A 20,272-nucleotide genomic window follows, 5' to 3' on the forward strand; every position below is an offset into this window, starting at 1 on the left:
AAAATATGTATGTAATCAAATATTCATTCAATTTGTAACACAACAAACTCGGAAGGGGTCTGAAGAATTTCCGAAGGCACCGTGTAATTTCACGCCGACTTAGTACTGCTACTCCCTGTAAATGGTTATTTATAAAGTTTTGGATTTTTTCCTTTTTTTCCCTTTTTTTTCTCCTCCATTTATTTAAATATAACTCTGTACAGTATATCGTTTTCCTTGCTATGTTCTATCTTTCCATTTGGGATTCATCTAACTGCATTGTAAGGCCCATAAGTTAGAATTACATTGTGTAACGGGGAAAGACACGGAAATGAACCCAGAGGATGTGTTCAGGGCCCTGGACAGTGTTTTATTAACTAAACCAGAAGGGAGAGGGGAGGAGGTGAGGGAGAAACCCAACTCAAAAGACAAAACCCTTTTATGGGGAGGCGGCAGTGAACTGGGAGGAATGGATGCTGGCGGTTTTCATTTTGGCGGCCTCCTCCTCCGCCTTGCAGCCTTGCCTTGTTCCACATTTTCTTTCTCTTTGGTTTTGGCCTCCACCCCAAGCTGCTCTCTGGAAGCCTTTAAATACCTCCCCAGAAGAGGTCCAATCGAAGGCAGGTGTGTAGGGGCAGGGCTGATCCTTCTGGCTGCCTCCGGAAGATTCTGGAAGCTACCAGCATTCTCTGTTGTGGGTGTTTGTTTTGTAACGACAGCTGTAACGCTGTAACGACAGCTAGTCATCCTGGGGTGTCAGTGTGCACTGATCCATGAGGCGTGGGTGCGTTTGCGCCACAATTGTTAGTCTTCAGCTGTTGTTAACAATCATTTTTTCATAGTCAGACGGAGACAATTTACCAGGATTGGGAAAACTGCAATGACCTGTACCAAGCAGCCATTTCCTGGCTACTGGGAAGCAGTATTTTTTAACCAATCATCAGAGTGTTTTTGATTGACCAAACTAACATGAAGATGTAAATAAAACCATTACCAATTTTACAGGTATTCTAAAAGCTACAGAGAATCGACATACAATAATCTTTGAGACCTCTGTCTAAACAGTTAATTGCCCACTCTAACTAGCATTTCTACCTCAGCTGGTACTGTACACTGTTTCAACACTGTAACACCAGGTTTATTGGCGAACTCTTTGGTAGTGGATTCTATGTCCAGGACCACCCATTCCTAATACTGTGTCTGTGTCTGCATGACTGTAACTAGCTATTTTGGAGGGCAAAAAAGCCTGCTAAATAACTGGCTTGTAAGTACGTAATGAAGATCCGTTCATTCAAGTCATGGATGCTTTGTTTCTCCCATCTACTAGTTAGTGGATCCTGGATTCAGCAGGACATTTTCATTCCCTAAACACTGGCCTTTATACAGCCTGCAACTCAAGTTGTTTGGCCACCTGCCCAGGGGTTGTGTGATATTATTAGTACACTATGTTCTCTCTTCAGGGGTACAGTAAAGAGATCAGAATACAGATATACACCTCATACAGCAGCTCCTCCCAGTGACTGTGTGTGGTTGCTGGTGTGTTATCATAGCCGTGCTACGTGCTATAGCATAGGCAGACTTTGGAACATTGTCATACAGAGTGGGCATTGCAGTGGGCAACGTGTGGGCCTCTTTTGGCCATGGTTTAAAAAGGTGCTTTATCTCAACACTAAAGGTGTTCACGCAAAAGAAAAGACCTATCAAAGAGTGTGATGGCGTTGGATAAGAGAACAAGACAGGCCTTGTGCAGTAGTTTACAGAGACGTGCAGAATGTGGTGTCAGCTCTGCACTTCACAAAACACTCCTGTGGGAGCTCCTTTCTGAATTGGTGTCACTTCCTTTAGACTATTAGAACAACCAAGGCGGTAACCCAGGCAGTAACCATACAAACATCAAGGCATTTTATATAACTTTTCTCATTACCATTTCAAGTCTTCACAATATTGAGAAGGAAAGGTGTTGTAATCTGAGGCCGCCAGGAATGAAATCAGCTACTCAGTGTTGGTTCATTCATGATTGTTTGTTATAAATGTGAGCTACAAAAACATGAACGGAAATGCTGCAGAATAGCCTAGTTTCATCTTAATGATAATGACAAATACTCAGGTGTCTTAAATAAGTTGGGCCCTGGATGTGACCGCCTTTTCTTTCACCTGGTACTACGTCTCACTTTGCATGAGAGACAATAATAACACAATAAAACATGCTGATTGAGAAACCTGCATCCTGTAGCCAAATGGCCTCCTATAAGTAGTACAGGACAGGGAATAAGGTGCCATTTGGGACGCACACACACTACGGGACTAGGCCACACCAGTGGCGACCCAGACCTGACCTCTGCTCACCACACCCAGTCCTGCACCTGTGTTCCCTGGCCCTGGTTTACAAGGGACATTGGGGAGGCTGTGGAGAAACCCCTTGTTGAGTTTATGGAAACTCATGTTTATTATCTGTGTTGTAAATAGGAGATCTGTACTGGCTAATGGCTATGAACATTTACTCCAGGTTAACAAAGGAATGAGACAGATGCCCAAATACTAAGATGAATAGAAATGATAAGGATCTTTACACACTTAGATAAATATAACACCAGGAATCAATTCAATGATCTGAAACGTCTTGGCAGAAATCTGTTTTCATTAGGGTTTCCTACTCTGTGAATTGTGGTCTACAGCAATGTCAACAACCAATACTTAAAATGTAGACTATAGAGATCCTATAATAAAAAATAAAAAAAAGATTACATCATGGTCACCGCAAATATAGATGCTTTTCATTTGAAATTGATTTATTTAATTTCCAGTATCACAAAAATCTAAAATCTCTGTAATTATTTTTATAGAAATATTCACTGCTTTATTTTATACATTTGCTTGAAGTGTAAACTGATTGTTCAAAACCTTGTCTCAGTAGGTCCCCTAGTGGCTATATGATAGTCCATGAGCTTTTTCCGACGCAGTATTTCCCAAACGAGAACATACTTTTTAGCCTTTGCGCTTGCCCTATGATTGTACAACTGCGCGCGGGATATTTAACAGACATAAACAACCCAAAGAGGGAAACACGGGTGTTGAAGTTAGCTAGATTTTTTTACTAAATAATGATATAGCAACTGACATGTGTCTTTTGTTAACCATTCATCAACATTTATGTATTGTGCACATCACATAACCATAGACGAGAAAAATGGTAAGTAGCTCTTTGATAGTAAACATGTAGCTGGTTAGCTAGTATAAGCAGTTCCTAGCTTGTTAGCTAGTTGCAGTACTGTACTTCCCTGCCAACCAGAACAGTAAAATGTGATCTAGTTCACCCTTCTTTTTGGGAGGTAGATCCTTGTGCACTGCTGAATTTGAGGCAACAGATCCACAAGAAAGTATTATTTAAAAAAAACTTTCCAAACCCAGGACTGCTGACGATTCGTTATGTATTTTTCTCACCTGAGAAATCACATTGTCTATGACACAGGTTAATCTGTGCATGCGAGAACTTTTATTTTTACGTGTAGTCTAGACAAGCAGAGAGAAAGTCATTTGCGACATGAAATTATTCTCTGACATCCATGTGCACTATGTCATGACAGAGGCGAAGCCTAGCACCAAGCCAGGTTGCCAAAAGGAAACAAGGAGGAGATTCGGATGAGGATTGGGACCCAGAAGAAGATGTAAGTTTGATATGCTGCTTTGATCAGACATTCATTTATATTGACTTTGATTGCTCCTCTACTGATCTCAAGAACATAGGATAACAACATTACATGCTGTTTCAGACCAAAAGGCGAAGGAAAGGAGGAAAAGAACCAAGTCAAAGCAGAGAGAGTTACATATCTCCCTTCAGAAAGCCACTGACACAGTTGACCAATCAGCCTGTACTATGTGTGGACAGCAATGCACATGTGAGTATTGTCATTTTAAGCAGAGTGCACATGTCATTGACAAGTGTGTAGAATGTGATTGTATGAACAATCAGTAAAATGCTATTATCGACACGTAATCCCTATTCCTTAAGTATTTTTGCTTATGAATGTATTGTCTTTACAGGAAGCCTTCATTCGAAGTATTCTCTCAAAACCTTTTAAAATCCCTATCCCCAATTACACAGGTATGTGTCTAGTCAATATTTTTTGCTCAGTACTTCTCACCATGTATTTCTGTATGACTTTATACACAGCCTGATGCCAATTATATAACACTGAGTAATGTTCCATTGGGGAATGTTTTTGTTCTACAGGCTCTCTGGGGATTAGAGCACTGGGACTGAAGCGTTCAGGGGTGAGAAAGTCTCTTCACGACCCATTTGAAGATGGTGCACTGGTCCTATATGAGCCTCCAGTGCTGAGTGCTCATGAGCTGATCAAAGCAGAGAAGTGAGTTTCTTCATTTTCTTAATGGTGGGAGAGATGCAAATACAGTTGCTCTAGATGTTATGCAATGTTGGTCAGTATTTCAGGTTGTAGTGGAAGTTTATTTTACATTTACCATATGCTTTTATCTAGTGCAACTTATAGTAAGCACATTTTCTTAAGATAATGATACCACCAAACTCTAATCTTAAAAACAATCATAAAAACAAATCCTCAAATCAGCAGTGTTAGTAAGAAAATGGTTTAACCATATTTCTCTTCATGTGCAGAGAGAAGCTGCCTGTTCATGTTGTGGTGGATCCAGTCCTGGGAAAGGTTCTCAGACCCCATCAGAGAGAGGTACTGTCTCTTTCAAACTCCAGACACATTTCCTGTGGTACTACTCTTGACCAGGGTCCGGAGGTTGTTTACATGGTTGTCTACTAACTGCAGCTTAACCAGGTTGTGTTGTTTTCTGCCAGGGTGTGAAGTTCCTGTGGGACTGTGTGACCGGGAGACGTATTGGCAACTCATACGGCTGCATCATGGCTGATGAGATGGGGCTGGGGAAAACCTTGCAGTGTATAGCCCTCATGTGGACCCTGCTGCGCCAGAGTCCAGACGGCAAGCCAGAGATAGACAAGGCCATCGTGGTGTCACCCTCTAGTCTGGTCCGTAACTGGTATAACGAGGTGGGCAAGTGGCTGGGTGGACGCATCACCCCGGTGGCCATCGACGGGGGATCCAAGGAAGAGATCGACAGGAAACTAGGTACGCCTAGTTAAAAGTTACAATGGGCTACGTTTTGACAGTTGACAGGGATTCATTTTTTCTGGATTGTTACCGAATAATGGAAAGGGGGGCCTGAGTGAAAACATTTGGAAACCCTCATTTGTGACGAAATGAAAACAGAAGTTGGAATTGGCTTGTGTGCGAATACAATGTTGTGGTCATGTAGTGTCATGGCTGTGTTTGTGTGTTCAACAGTGAACTTCATGACTCAGCACGGCTTAAGGGTTCCCACCCCCATTCTGATCATTTCATACGAGACGTTCCGGCTTCATGCTGAAGTTCTGCACAAGGGCAAAGTAGGACTCGTTATCTGTGACGAGGTACAGCGACTATGATCTAGGCTCTTACTCTATCTGATTAGAATTGCCAATCTAAAATCACCTAAAGGATTATTAGGAACACCTGTTCAATTTCTCATTAATGCAATTATCTAATCAACCAATCACATGGCAGTTGCGTCAATGCATTTAGGGGTTTGGTCCTGGTCAAGACAATCTCCTGAACTCCAAACTGAATGTCAGAATGGGGAAAGAAAGGTGATTTAAGCAATTTTGAGCATGGCATGGTTGTTGGTGCCAGACGGGCCGGTCTGAGTATTTCACAATCTGCTCAGTTACTGGGATTTTCACGCACAACCATTTCTAGGGTTTACAAAGAATGGTGTGAAAAGGGAAAAACATCCAGTATGCGGCAGTCCTGTGGGCGAAAATGCCTTGTTGATGCTAGAGGTCAGAGGAGAATGGGCCGACTGATTTAAGCTGATAGAAGAGCAACTTTGACTGAAATAACCACTTGTTACAACCGAGGTATGCAGCAAAGCATTTGTGAAGCCACAACACGCACAACTTTGAGGCGGATGGGCTACAACAGCAGAAGACCCCACCGGGTACCACTCATCTCCACTACAAAAAGGAAAAAGAGGCTACAATTTGCACAAGCTCACCAAAATTGGACAGTTGAAGACTGGAAGAATGTTGCCTGGTCTGATGAGTTTTGATTTCTGTTGAGACATTCAGATGGTAGAGTCAGAATTTGGCGTAAACAGAATGAGAACATGGATCCATCATGCCTTGTTACCACTGTGCAGGCTGCTGGTGGTGGTGTAATGGTGTGGGGGATGTTTTCTTGGCACACTTTAGGCCCCTTCGTGCCAATTGGGCATCGTTTAAATGCCAAGGCCTACCTGAGCATTGTTTCTGACCATGTCCATCCCTTTATGACCACCATGTAACCATCTTCTGATGGCTACTTCCAGCAGGATAATGCACCATGTCACAAAGCTCGAATCATTTCAAATTGGTTTCTTGAACATGACAATGAGTTCACTGTACAGAATTGGCCCCCAACAGTCACCAGATCTCAACCCAATAGAGCATCTTTGGGATGTGGTGGAACGGGATCCTTGTGCCCTGGATGTGCATCCCACAAATCTCCAACTGCAAGATGATATCCTATCAATATGGGCCAACATTTCTAAAGAATGCTTTCAGCACCTTGTTGAATCAATGCCACGTAGAATTAAGGCAGTTCTGAAGGCGAAAGGGGGTCAAACACAGTATTAGTATGGTGTTCCTAATAATCCTTTAGGTGAGTGTATTATCATTTTGTCCCTTAAGATGATGAATGTGATTACGTGGATAGCCTGTTATACTTTGAGTTTGGGCCTTAAGCCCTTTGGTTTTCGATTTGATGTTGTCCGATTGACAATATACTCCCTAGACATAACTTTCATGAATTGTGTTGATTTGTAGACTGGATATGTTGATGACACTGTGTTTTACCACATAGGGTCATCGGCTGAAGAACTCTGACAACCAGACTTACCAGGCTCTTAATGCTATGAGTGCACAGAGGAGAGTGCTGATCTCTGGCACGCCCATTCAGAATGACCTGCTAGAGTACTTCAGTCTGGTGCACTTTGTCAATGCTGGTATACTGGGTAAGTGGATGCTACTTACCCACAAAATTGACAAAACCTGATTAAAAAGATGATCTTAAGAGAATGGGTGTGTCCATACTTTTGACTGGTCCTCTGTGTTCTGAATGGATGGGGCCAGGGAAATGATCAGATCACTTAGATCTCCCCCTTCGTTCTTAGGCACAGCCCAGGAGTTTAAGAAGCGTTTTGAGGTCCCCATCCTGAAGGGGCGTGACGCAGATGCCAGTGACAAAGACCGGCTCGCAGGAGAGGAAAAACTCAAGGAGCTGATCAGCATTGTCAACAGGTCAGTCTGAAAGCTTCACACAAGGCTGGATACCAGGGGTTAGTTACAACACAACAGACCTCGGATGTCACGTGCAGGTCCTTTTATTTTCTATTGACTGTCACCGTAATACACTGTGCCTAATGCATTTCTCTGATTGGTGGTTTTAGGTGCTTGATCAGGAGAACCTCGGATATCCTCTCCAAGTATCTCCCTGTTAAGATCGAGCAGGTCGTCTGTTGCAGGTAACTCTAGGAAGAAATATCATTTTATTCAATAACTTTCTCCTGCAATTGGCTAATAATTATTGTTTGGAATCAATGAAGTTGTTGGGGTTCAACAATGTGTAATAATTGCAGGTGTACAGGGATGTTGTATATTTATGTTTGTTCTCTCCAGGCTGACTCCCCTCCAGACAGAGCTGTATAAGCTGTTCCTGAGGCAGGCTAAGCCCTTGGAGACACTGCAGCAGCAGGGAAAGATCAGCGTCTCCTCTCTTTCCTCCATCACCTCTCTCAAAAAGCTCTGCAACCGTAAGTGTCCCAAACCCAGCGCCGCTTAGACCTTTGTCCTTCTCTGTTGAAGCTAAGCAAGGTCCCACACAATAATGTCAGTAAGTCACACTGGATGAGAAAGTTGATTAAGGTGTACTGATGACATCCTGTTTCTAACTTCTCCTTTGATGCCTCTTAATCTAAGCAAAGTGGGTGCAGGGATATAATGGCAGGTGTTGGTCAGTTGGATGTCTTGCCTCAGTATTTGGTTTTAATTGTTATTTGTTTTTTTCCCTCCCAGACCCAGCTCTCATCTATGATAAGTGTGTGGAGGGAGAGGAGGGTTTTGACGGAGCCCTGAGCCTGTTCCCTCCTGGATACTCAACAAAAGCTGTGGAGCCTCAGCTCTCTGGTAACACATTACAACAACTGGCCCTAGTTAAACAATTTAGTTGGAGCCTGCCAATATAATTAACATTCTGTACAGCAGCTGTAGTGATGTTTGTTTTTCCTCCAGGTAAAATGCTGGTTCTGGACTATCTCCTGGCCATGACCAGAAGCACCACTAGTGACAAAGTGGTGTTGGTCTCCAACTACACACAAACACTGGACCTCTTTGAGAAGCTGTGCCGAACTCGAAGGTAAAACTCACATATTTTTTCATATCAAAATACGTGTACATTTAGGATGGAGAATGAACACTTTCCTTTCTTCCCCCAGATACCTCTATGTCCGACTTGATGGCACAATGTCCATTAAGAAGAGGGCAAAGATAGTGGAGAGGTTCAACAGCCCGTCTGTAAGTATTAAAACACATTGGAAAAGTATGTAGCCATAGGTATTTACATCAGAATCACGGTTATTAAGTACATCTACACCTTTGGGATAATTGTGCTGATAATGGTAGACAGAACACACGTCTACACAAAGTTGACTTAGTAATGTGCAGCGGATGCTGAGTATATGAGACAATGGGATGAGTGCTACGTATATCATTATCTTCAGTGGACTTCACTCTGAAACAAGATGAGCAGATGTTTATGTGCAGCGTAGGTCAGTTAGTTGTCTTGGTGTGGTGATCTTCTGGGACAGATGGCTGGTTGCTGAGGGCCACAGCACAGGGAAAGCTCACCAGTAACCTACGACTTGTCATTGTTGTGATACAAACGTATTCTATGGGACACAGATGTCCTCGACTTAGGATGTGAACCTGTCATTGCAGTCTTGTATGTTGCCATTGTTCTGGTCAGAATCTGTGCTGTCAAGGCAGTCTTAGTAGCTCAACAATGGCCTTGTCAGTCCATTGTCCCACTGTTTCACTGGCTTTACAATTTCAAGTTTGTCTTGGTGTGGAGAGGCATCACTGTCTTGTCTTGCTCACACACACACACACACACACACACACTCTTTGACTCACATTCAATATTCTCTAAGAGCCCAGAGTTCATCTTCATGCTGAGTAGCAAGGCTGGTGGATGTGGCCTGAATTTGATTGGCGCAAATCGCTTGGTGATGTTTGACCCTGACTGGAACCCAGCCAATGACGAGCAGGCCATGGCTAGAGTCTGGAGAGATGGACAGAAAAAGACCTGCTACATCTACAGACTGCTTTCAGTGAGTAGCTGGAGTCTCTTTAATGAAAAACATTTCAAGTGTATTTTCACTATTCAATAACTGAAATAAAACATACTGCACATCACTCACTGCATTAAAAGCTGCATGTACTGACAGTTAACAGCTATTTGACAGTTGCTGTTTGTCCCAGATGTCACACTATTCCCTACATGGAGCACTAGTTTTGACCAGAGCCCCATAGGGAATAAGGTTCTATTAGGGATGTTCTTAATGTTAGATCCTACTTTCTACAGACAGGCACAATTGAGGAGAAAATCCTCCAGCGGCAGGCCCATAAGAAGGCCCTGAGCAGCTGTGTGGTGGACGAGGAGCAGGATGTGGAGAGACACTTCTCCCTGGGGGAGCTTCGAGAACTGTTCCACCTCAGTGAAGATACCACCAGCGACACACATGACAGGTACATGTTGGCACGACCAACCAATGATTTCTACAACCCCAAAAGCCTTAACCGAAAATACGCTTTTTGTCCTCGCGACAGATTTTGGTTGATACAAGATACATTCCTGTATCATTTAATTTTGCACTGTGCCAAAAGTTCTAAGTTACTAGGTCAGTACAGCAGACTGTTCTGTGTTCCGCGCCAGGTTCCGCTGTAAGCGCTGTGTGAATGGGCGTCAGGTGCGCCCCCCTCCCGAGGATTCAGACTGCACCTGTGACCTGTCCCAGTGGTACCACTGTTCTGACAAGAAAGGCCTGAGGGACCCGGTGCTGCAGGCATCATGGGATGCAGCCGTGTCCTTCGTCTTCCACCAGCGCTCCCACGAGGACCAGAGAGGCGTGGTGTGACAGCCGGGCAGGCTCCCAAAAACAGGATACCCACCCTAAACCAAGGATGGTCAACCAACACACAGGAACAACATAACTGGACTAGAGCCTCTAGGATAAGGCAGTGGAAAACAGACAGAAACACGTCCTCATTATGGACATTACTGGTGACTGTCTGTAAGGGTCTGTAACTCAGTAACTATTTTGAAAACCATCAAGACCTTGAAAAGGATATCCTACCTATAACTGTCCATCTGTCTTTAGCCTGTTTTTGTTTATATTCACTCTGTAAATAATATTTATATATTGTCTGTGTATACTTTCTTAAAAATATTATTTTGATAGTTGGTTCAATAAATAGAGTGCAATTGTCCAAGGCAACCAGTAAGTTGAACAATCTATTCTGTCACAAGCCAACCCACTTTATAAACTTGATACGAAAGCTGCAGATGCTGCATTACACACCATGACACTGTCAACAATACCAAAAAGTATTTATTTAATGGCTGGTTCATTTGTTATTCTTTGCAAAATCACCTCTATTCTTTTTAGAACATTGGTTTTCATGTAATAGGCCTGTAAACGGTAACTTTAATTTCCAGTAACTTCTCAGTCAACCACCCATTTTCCTCCTCTTGGGTAAAGGACAGACTTAACCTGTCACCTACTTTTTGCAACCCATCCTGTAGAAAAAAATAATTTAACAATGACTAATGATTTCAATTGGAACAATGACTATCAAAACCGCTTCTGTATTTTATTCAATTAGTGGTAATCTGAAAAACCTATGGATTGAAATGCATCAAATGCAAACAGCATTTAAGGAACATCAAAGAACATTCAGGGTATAATGTAAGTTTTTGATATTCTTTTTCTCCCAGCCTCATTCAGTGCTTGGTAAGGTCCCCTTTGGAAGTTTTCTTGCAAGTTTAAAGCTTTAGGGCACGTTTGTAAGAAGGAAAGACTGCACAGTATATTAATGTTCACTGAAACCTGGATGTAGCATTTAAATGCACATTTCCTGAGTTTTTCTTACAACGCTATTTTCAATTCTGGTGACCTCACATGGGGTCATAACCCTTAGTTTCAGAAAGGCTAAATTAAGGGCTCTTGTCTACCCCATTGGGGAATCGCATTAAAGCATGATGAAAGTGAAAGGCAAAGTTCTCCAATAGCAAAATCCTGCATTTGCAGTAAAGATTGGCCTGAATATAGAGGCCATCTAGAGGAATATTCACCCTGCCCTGTTCACAGGACGTAAGGCCTAGTTCACATGATGCTGACATGATCGGCCATGGTGTCCTTGGAGTTCCAGTGGTCAGTGATGAGGTCACAGACGTGACTGAGAGTACCCAGTGCAGTGTCCTTCAGTGCCATTTCTCTGTCCAGGGGGTTGCTCTTCAGAGTGACGAGTAGTCTCCAGGGAGGATGATGAGTCTCCAACAGCCTTCCAAACTCCAGCAGCTCTGACGGCTTGATAAAGTTGGAGCTGTCAATTACAGGACAAGAAATACAAAGTTTAGAAGGGCTGTGGCTATGTAACGATTAACTGTCCGTCTGTCAAAGTTCACAGTTGAACACTGTCCATCATGGATTTGGAAGTGTTGGGAACTCCGGTTAAATTAGGCCTCTTAAAATGTCAAAATAGACTACCAATGAAACAATTTAAATGTTGATAATACTTGCCTGATATCCAGTTCTTTCAGTGTACTTGGTGATGGTCCCATGAACAGTTCCCCCAACACTATCACATTCTTGGCTAAAGAAAGAATATAAAAAGACATGGTCTTTTTATATAAAATACCACCCAGAGTTGTCAGGGCTGAAACCTTTAAAACACAGGTAACTGAACTCTTACCAAGGCGGTTTTGAACCAGGTTGAGGGACCGGAGCGTGGAAACTTTCTTAATTGAATTAACCAGCTGTCTGACAGCATCTTCCTTTTTACTGCATTTCTCCAGAAGGCGACAGTCCTTCAATGACAACACTGTCATTATGGAGCAGACAGGAGAACACAATTGGTATGAGTCCCAAATTGGGAATTAATTATCTTTCAGCTTGATTTTAGATTTCTGGACAAATAAACAACATTTTTGCTCATGTTTATCAAGGATGCCTTGTCTTGACTTGCCTTCCAACATACAGTTGTGATCCAGTAGCTGGAAGATTGCACAGTGACAGTCAGACAGGTTCATATCCTCCAAGGTAAGTTCTTTCAGTTGACGATTAGACTCTGCAACAGCAGGAACACACAGAAGACAGTTCAACAAACTACTATATGAGTGAAAATAACAGCTATGAAGGTAAAACGACCTTAACCCATTTCTGAAGCAAAGTAATGAAGAGCAAGAGAAGCCATATTACACAGCCTATCATACACTGACCAACATCAATGACAACTACAAAACTCCCAGTCAAATAGCACCTGTACTCTGTTCACGCTTGTTTTATGTTACTCTGGTTACCAATTCCATTACAACTTATTGAGAGACATTTTATAACATGTACCAGCCAGTGTTTGGATGAGGTGGCTGGGAGAGCAGCTGGCAGAACAGTTGATTCCTGAGACGTGAAGTGAGGTGAGATGAGGAGAACGTTTCAGCACACCCTGCAGGTTCTCCACACTCGTCCTCAAATTGGGTGCTTTCACGCACAGCTTTTCCAGGGAGAGTTCTAGCAACAGAAATGTGGGAAGAGCCAATGTTCTCAAAAACAATGACTACACTGGGCAAATGTTGCCTGTAAACACCCAACTCAAATTAAACAGCATACATTGTAGTTGCTCTTTTATATTTAGTTGTCACCAAACCCTACATCAGGGCTATTCAACACTTTTGTTTTCAAAGTCTGAAGGTTTCAAGGTCTGAAGGTCTGATTCCGATATGAATCAGTGCCTTGTTAGACAGTAAGAAAACCAGAAGTGTTTCGGCCCTCCAGGAACAATAGTCCTGCCCTAAATCCTCAAACAGGAAAACCAATTTCATGAAGGTTGGAGATGAATAGCTTGGGGTGGTCAACGGGCAGGTTCCCAGAAACAGTAAGCGTAGCCTGGGTCTGGGTCTCGTCAGTCACCTGTTTGGTGTGTATGCTGCCGGACGCTTCTCAGCGGAGCGTGCTGGTACTCTGCGACAGGGTGAATCTCCATGGAGAACGACCTGAGGCTGGGGCAAGCGTTGAGCAGGGATTCCATCAGAGCAGGATGGGGGAGGGACCCCACACTCAGCTCAGTGAGGGAACAGCCCCCCTGCTCAGACAGCCTCCGCAGACATTCTGCCAGGCTCAACACGTCACCCTCCTCAAAGGTCCCTGCAAACAAAGGCAGCAGCAAGACAGGGAATCAGGCCGTGTCCCATCCCCAGACGGCACCAATTCACCCTGGTAGTGCACCACAGTGAATAAGGTACCATTTGGGATACACAGGGCTCCAGCACTACTTCTGACTAGGGTACTTATAAAGTGACTAGGGTGTCATAATAATAAACACAAGCTACTTACATGCACTATGGAGGCTTAGAGAGCGGAGGCACAGCCAAGAAGGCAGTAGAGGAAGCAGTACAGGAAGGATTCCATCCCTGAAACAGTTTATGGCCAGGGAATGGATCTGTCCCTTGGGGCAACTCTCCTTCGAGGGACTAGCCGAGGGAACAAACATCTGGCACGGTGGTTTGGGGTCCATACACTGGCACGGGCAACTGGCCCGGTCAAGTTTTTCCTCTGCAGAGGCAATACTCAACCTAGGACGCTTGGGTTGGGTCCCTTCAGGCTCCGCGTCCTCCAGGAGCAGGCAGGCGGCAGTGGTTTCAGCAGCAGCTCCACCGGGTTCTCTCTCTCCATGAATGGACTGCAGTGGGCATTGGTTGCTGGCACTTTGAGGCCCTCTGCCATGAAGAATCCAAGCCAGTAAACAGGGGTCCGGGCTATGGGCGATGACGACACTACGGGCTGCCCCGTGGTCCAGTAAACGGTGCAGAGCATACAAGACGTCACCGGGAAACTCTCTGAGCCGACTGTTGACCTCCAGCTGAATGCTCCTTACAGTCGTTTCCAGGACGCTCAAAACAGGTCTCCGTTCAATGAAGCCACAGGGGGGGGATGTCCGGAACACGAGCAGATGCTGAATATATTTGGCCATGACCAAGAGGAGGGTGTTAAAGTTGACATTCAGGAGGTATTTTGCATCCCCTCTGAATCGGAGGCTATAGAAAGCCATGTTAAAGAGCTTGTTCATGATTTTCTCCCTCCACTCAACTTCAGTTAGTCTTGTCTGGAAGAAAACATTAATTAACGTGTTGATTGCAATTCAATGTACTTATTAGGCCATGCTTTGTTGGTTTACTTAAAGCATTTTCTTTATTTAACAATTAATTTGTTTATTATATACTTACAATCCCTTTGCGAGGCCCAGAGATTTCTCTCAATATTCCTGCCCAAACAAATGAGGTGGAGATTCCTGAAAGACATAATAATTAAATGCTTTGGCCTAGTCGGCCCATGCTGTGCTAACTAGGTGCTGGGTAAGGTAGTTTACTTTTTTATGTTCTCCCTTCCACAATTTTTGTTTGTGTCACTGCAACTATTCTGAATGAAGTTCAATATTTTGGCTAACTTTCCTCACAGGTTTTATACTCGTTTTAAAATCAGACAACATGTTACTGATGGCATGTAATCAGCTACTCCAAATCCCTGCACATTAGTCTGAAGAATGTTGTACCTGCCTGACAGCAACATCAGCAGCGTGATCCCACAGCGTGCTTGTTTATAGAAGTCAGACTTATATGTGCTTAGCTGTTGTCAGCAAGAGGCAAACACGACAGTATGGATCTGCACAAAACTGCAATGGTACATCATTTTTTTTAAGACAGTTTGTCACTGATATTAAATATACTGACTGATAACAGTACCCCAAGTGACGATCTGTTAAAGTAGAAGATCTGGATGTTAGTTCACATGGTGCCTTATGTTGTCTATAGTTTTGGGTTCTGAAGATGAAGGTATTTTATTAAACTGTTATTAACCAAATAAGCAAATTAACCAATGGTGATGACCTGGCCAAAGGCAATCCATTGCATGATATGTGGCTATCTTAAAGATCTTTTACAATTTGTTCCAGTCACTAGCAGTGGCAAACTGCAGTTAACATAAATAAGAGGATAGCATTAAAAAGAGGTGCTATTGTGAACAAAAGCAATACTAGACTGATCACTAGTCTTGGCAGAAGAATGCGTTGTAGTTGGTAGGCATATTTGTGATACTATCTATGAGAGTTTTTAATTGGTCCAAAAATGTGGGATTGAATCGGGTAGGACTTGCTTGACCTAACAATTTGGGAAAAATATAAAATGTTGAATTGAAGCTCCACATATTTTGGTGGGTTAAGCATATCCCGGTTGAGGTCGCCTAAAAAACTAAAAACTCTTAGACAGATAAGGGACAAGTTCCCATTAGTGTGTGTAATAGAGTACTCACCTCTGAGATTCACTGCAGGTTGAATTCTATCCAGATCAACAATGTTCAGATGAGGCAAGAGCTCCTTGATCAGTGATACTGGTAGGTCTAGTTGTGTTATATTCACAATAACATGATTATTATTTCATTTTCAAACAAGTATACTGAAACGGTATTTTCATGTATTGTAATCCTTCTTAAGAATAATCAGCTCTGTTCTCTTGACTATGGAGATTTAATATTATTATAATGGGTTACGTATTATCCAGCAGATATAAAACTTATAAAATACAGCTTTAATAGCCAAGATAACCTTACCAAGAGCTTTCTTTTCTAGTACATCCACGTGGTGACTGACGGTTTTGAGGCATATATCCTTCAAGGTAGGTGTACTGGTGGACGTATATTTGGCCATCCGTCTGTCATGGGCTCTTTTAATTTGTTCGATATAAGAAACAAACATGCTTTGTCGAATTCACTGTGTTAAGTAAAATCTAGCAAATCTAGCAAATAAAAAATTAAAAGCAATTTTATAACTGAAAACAATTGTAATATAATTTTACTACTACGAGCCAATTCAGATAGGCCATATTCACCGCTGTAAATTGACAATATTTGCAAATACTACAAAACAGTAAAATTACCCTATTCAATTGCACAACTAAACAATGCAATACCTCTAAATAATAGGTACTTAGTAACATTTACGTTGTATCCACCCTGTATCCACCTAGCTAGCCCATTTCAGGATTTTACTAAATTGTTTAGTTTTGTCAACTTCCGGTAAAGTAATCTCCCCTTGAGCGTGTAGCTACAAGCGCATGCGCACATTTGTAGGTGTCCAGTCCTGAGTTTTGCTTTAGCGCCTTGTTTAGCCTAATCGTGATTTAAAAACAAGTTTATTAGTGGTTAGAGATGGCCGCTAGATATGATAGAGCTATAACTGTATTTTCCCCTGATGGACATCTGTTTCAAGTGGAATATGCGCAAGAAGCAGTGAAGAAAGGCTCCACTGCGGTGAGTGCTATTCGCTAACTAGCCAGTTTAGCTAGCAAGTGCTGTAGCCAAGAACAGCTAAGGATTTAGCTAGCTAACGTTAGATACGTTCCATTCAATCACTTGATGTTTCTTTTGGTTTGCCAGTTGTATGAAGTTACTTCACACTCTTTTTAAATGTAAATTTACAATGAATTGTAGCTATGTCTGAATAACCACAGCTTGCTACCAGCTGCGTTACTTCTGGATTTTCATTCAGTAGAGCGAGCATGACTTGCATGTTGTTGCTATTTAGCTAACAAGTGTAGGCTGTGTAATGTACAGACAATTGCAGTATCATATTAACTTAGTAAACGAATAAATTATGGACTATTGTCTTTAATATTTCTATTATGCAGGTGGGCATCCGAGGGAAAGATATTGTCGTTCTGGGTGTTGAAAAAAAGTCCGTAGCGAAACTACAAGAGGAGAGGACTGTGCGCAAGATTTGTGCACTGGATGATCATGTGTGTATGGCTTTTGCAGGTAAGAACTCGCGAAAATTGTGTTCATTGAGGCAGTAAATGCCAGATTGGTTAAATTCTTGTAGCTCTGACATTTTCCTTATCATATGCCCTCCCAGGTCTGACAGCCGACGCTCGTATTGTTATCAACAGAGCCCGGGTGGAGTGTCAGAGTCACCGGCTCACAGTAGAGGACCCTGTTACTGTGGAGTACATCACACGACACATTGCTACGCTCAAACAGGTAACATAAAAATAAAAAAACCTGATACGACCAGTGCACATGCATGTAGTGAATAGTTTTGCGCCAAAATATAAACAAGTGTTTCATATAGGACAATTGAAGGTTTTACATCGGTTTCAGTCTCTTTTCTATCATTTGGTCCCTAAGGAACATGACTTCAGAGCTTTTCCTCTCTATCAAACCCCTTGTAAGAATGTTTCACTTTCTTCCTCATGTCCCCCCAGCGCTACACGCAGAGTAATGGACGCAGACCTTTCGGAATCTCTGCTTTGATTGTGGGCTTTGACTACGACGGAACTCCGCGGCTGTATCAAACTGACCCGTCTGGAACGTACCATGCCTGGAAGGTGTGTGGGAGACATTTCTAGGGACCTTTCTGATATCTGGCTTTTATGTAGGTTTTCGTGTAGCACTTGGTATCCTTGGGGAAGAGTGAACAGAACCTATTGGCAAAAGGTATAATGATAGTGTGGTTAGTAACATTTTGGTATCATGAAAATAACCACCTCACCTTAAAAAAAAGTTTGTTTCCACACAATTCTTTGAGTCATTATTTGTCGCTTGCCTGTTTAATCTTAATTTTTCTATTTAATCCATTGTATAATAAGGTTGTAATATAACAAAATGGGTCAGTGATGTGGTCTGACTACTTTCTAATATGCTGTAAATAGAAATTCCAGCCTGCACAACAAAATATGTAAGTTCATTAGTTAAATGGGATCTTTTGGGGTTGGTGTTTCAGAAGAACGGGTGTAGTACATTTTACTGGATGTGTGGTTCAGTCATTCTAACAATTTTTACTAACTCAGTTTTTTTGGGGCTAATTTCTCCATCTACTCTTACACAGGCCAACGCCATTGGTCGCAGTGCCAAAACTGTCAGGGAATTTCTGGAGAAGAACTACACAGATGAAGCCATCGCCACGGACAATGATGCTATAAAGCTGGCCATCAAAGCCCTGCTGGAGGTATGGGACCAGTAACATATAACATTTCAGCATCAGTGAAAAAAGAGAGTTATCTGTTTAATTAGAAATGTGAAAATAGTATCTTCTTGGTTTTCATCTGCTTTTTCTTCAATGCATTACTCTTGGGTGTTGATAACCAGAACATGTTGCTGCTTGTGATGGCCGCTTCATCATGTACAGTGTACCGCTGCCAGCGTAGTATTAGATCTGGCCCGTGCTCTTTCAGCTTTGAAAACATTTAGAATTAAATGGGGAAATCCTGCTAACCTAATCTCATGATGCTATCCTCTCAGGTTGTCCAGTCAGGAGGGAAGAACATTGAGCTGGCAGTGATCAGAAGGAACCAGCCACTGAAGGTAAATAAACTTGTGCACAGGCTTTCACAGTTTTTGTCTTTGAAATCCTCCCTGGTTCAGGGATGTGGGTTTGACTTCCATGGGGGGCAATACGGTTAATATATGCTTTCACTAATGCAAATGTTTGTCTCCCTCAGCTTTTGGAGTCAAAAGAAATTGAAACACTTGTGGCTGAAATTGAGAAGGAGAAAGAAGAGGAGGCAGAGAAGAAGAAGCAGAAGAAATCTACATAAATCCAACTAGTCCATTAATCTGTACGTTTTGTGTGAGGATAGGATAAGTTTCAATTCAGGGTGAATACATCAAATTCCCTCTGTATCCAACAAGAGGGCACTCTTGTCTCCATTTCTTTGGTTTGAAATACGTATTTACATTAGCAACAACCTTTCTGTTGACTTGTTAGCGCATCATTATGCTCACCCGGAACTGAAGCATATTTGACTCCACAGATAATGCTGTTTATAAATTTAATCTTGAATAAAAGATTGTCATTTGTATTTTTGAATGCTCAGTTGTCATTTACATGTTGAGAAATTCATTGTCATTAGTGCACATTAATGACTGGATGTATTGATATTGGTATTGAAGAGCCAACAACAGATCCAGGAACTCCAGTCAAATCAGTTTGTATCAAATAATAAACCCCAAAACCAATCCTCAATCACAATATTAGATTAGATTCCAATTTATTGTCATTGAACAAGTACAGTGCAATGAAATGCAGTTAGCATCTAATGAGAAGTACAAATAGAAGAGGGCAGAAAATGTAAACATTTTAAGTATAGTGTATATTACAAGTAGGATAAATAGTTGTGCGGGTACAAATGGCAATTCTGAATGGCATTATAGATGTGCAATTGAGGCAAATTGAAGGAGTAAGGTAGCATGTGCAACTGGGATGCAGAAATAGCAGCAATGAGGATCCCAAGGTGGACATGTACAGTTAGGTCTGAAAATATTTGGACACTGACACAAATATTTTGGCTCTACACCACCACAATGGATTTGAAATGAAACAACCGAGATGCAATTGAAGTGCAGACTTTCACCTTTAATTAAAAAAGTTGGGAAAAAAATTGTATGAAACGCTTAGGAATTGCAACCATTTTCATACACAGTCCCCTTATTTCAGGGACTCATATTTAATTGGACAAATTAACACAATCATAAAATTTTCATTTTTAATACTTTGTTGAGAATCCTTTGCAGGCAATAACTGCTTGAAGTCTAGAATCAATGGACATCACCAAACACTGGGTTTCCTCCTTTGTGATGCTTAGCCAGACCTTTACTGCAGCTGTCTTCAGTTGTTTGTTTGTGGGTCTTTCTAACTTAGGTTTTGTCTTCAGTAAGTGAAATGCATTCTCGATTGGGTTGAGATCATGTGATTGACTCGGCCATTGCTGAATATTCCACTTCTTTGCCTTAAAAAACTCCTGGGTTGCTTTCACAGTATATTTTGGATCATTGTCCAACTGTAAAGTGAAGCGCCGTCCAATCAACTTTGCTGAATTTGGCTGAATCTGAGCACACCATATGCCAATATACT

General features: G+C 42.1%; 3 protein-coding genes across 3 annotated transcripts; 2 read left to right on the top strand and 1 right to left on the bottom strand.

The window, feature by feature from the left end:
* The first annotated feature begins 2,996 nt into the window (after positions 1 to 2,996).
* On the top strand, positions 2,997 to 11,000 carry rad54l (RAD54 like). Its single transcript, XM_010872324.4, has 18 exons — positions 2,997 to 3,169; positions 3,564 to 3,644; positions 3,750 to 3,875; positions 4,021 to 4,081; positions 4,211 to 4,346; positions 4,613 to 4,682; positions 4,805 to 5,093; positions 5,310 to 5,434; positions 6,903 to 7,053; positions 7,213 to 7,339; positions 7,489 to 7,563; positions 7,718 to 7,851; positions 8,114 to 8,224; positions 8,330 to 8,453; positions 8,533 to 8,611; positions 9,247 to 9,426; positions 9,681 to 9,844; positions 10,032 to 11,000. Exons 1-18 carry the CDS (start codon positions 3,167 to 3,169, stop codon positions 10,231 to 10,233), a joined length of 2,238 nt encoding a protein of 745 aa, XP_010870626.1. The 5' UTR covers positions 2,997 to 3,166; the 3' UTR covers positions 10,234 to 11,000.
* lrrc41 (leucine rich repeat containing 41) lies at positions 10,690 to 16,414 on the bottom strand. Its single transcript, XM_010872322.3, has 10 exons — positions 15,976 to 16,414; positions 15,679 to 15,765; positions 14,598 to 14,662; positions 13,708 to 14,476; positions 13,285 to 13,518; positions 12,721 to 12,885; positions 12,344 to 12,445; positions 12,071 to 12,199; positions 11,899 to 11,971; positions 10,690 to 11,701 (listed from the first exon to the last, which is right to left on the bottom strand). The coding sequence occupies exons 1-10, from the start codon at positions 16,118 to 16,120 to the stop codon at positions 11,482 to 11,484; spliced, it is 1,989 nt and encodes a 662-aa protein (XP_010870624.1). The 5' UTR covers positions 16,121 to 16,414; the 3' UTR covers positions 10,690 to 11,481.
* A 66-nt stretch (positions 16,415 to 16,480) lies between these two features.
* LOC105011885 (proteasome subunit alpha type-7) lies at positions 16,481 to 19,219 on the top strand. The gene is given in 7 exon segments (NM_001304054.1): positions 16,481 to 16,674; positions 17,052 to 17,178; positions 17,276 to 17,400; positions 17,625 to 17,747; positions 18,248 to 18,367; positions 18,661 to 18,723; positions 18,861 to 19,219. Coding segments are annotated over 7 exon segments (756 nt in total). The 5' UTR covers positions 16,481 to 16,572; the 3' UTR covers positions 18,957 to 19,219.
* The last annotated feature ends 1,053 nt before the right edge of the window (positions 19,220 to 20,272 follow it).

This window comes from Esox lucius, chromosome 8 (assembly GCF_011004845.1).
Source record: "Esox lucius isolate fEsoLuc1 chromosome 8, fEsoLuc1.pri, whole genome shotgun sequence".
Taxonomy (NCBI): domain Eukaryota; kingdom Metazoa; phylum Chordata; class Actinopteri; order Esociformes; family Esocidae; genus Esox; species Esox lucius.

Coding starts and splice junctions, on each gene's coding strand:
- rad54l (XM_010872324.4), top strand. Junction 4,347..4,612: donor GAGCTGATCAAAGCAGAGAA/GTGAGTTTCTTC, acceptor CTTCATGTGCAG/AGAGAAGCTGCCTGTTCATG. Junction 4,683..4,804: donor TCAGACCCCATCAGAGAGAG/GTACTGTCTCTT, acceptor GTTTTCTGCCAG/GGTGTGAAGTTCCTGTGGGA.
- lrrc41 (XM_010872322.3), bottom strand. CDS start 16,120: ATGTTTGTTTCTTATATCGAACAAATTAAAAGAGCCCATGACAGACGG. Junction 14,663..15,678: donor ACCTGCAGTGAATCTCAGAG/GTGAGTACTCTA, acceptor TATGTCTTTCAG/GAATCTCCACCTCATTTGTT. Junction 13,519..13,707: donor TCTAAGCCTCCATAGTGCAT/GTAAGTAGCTTG, acceptor CTTTGTTTGCAG/GGACCTTTGAGGAGGGTGAC.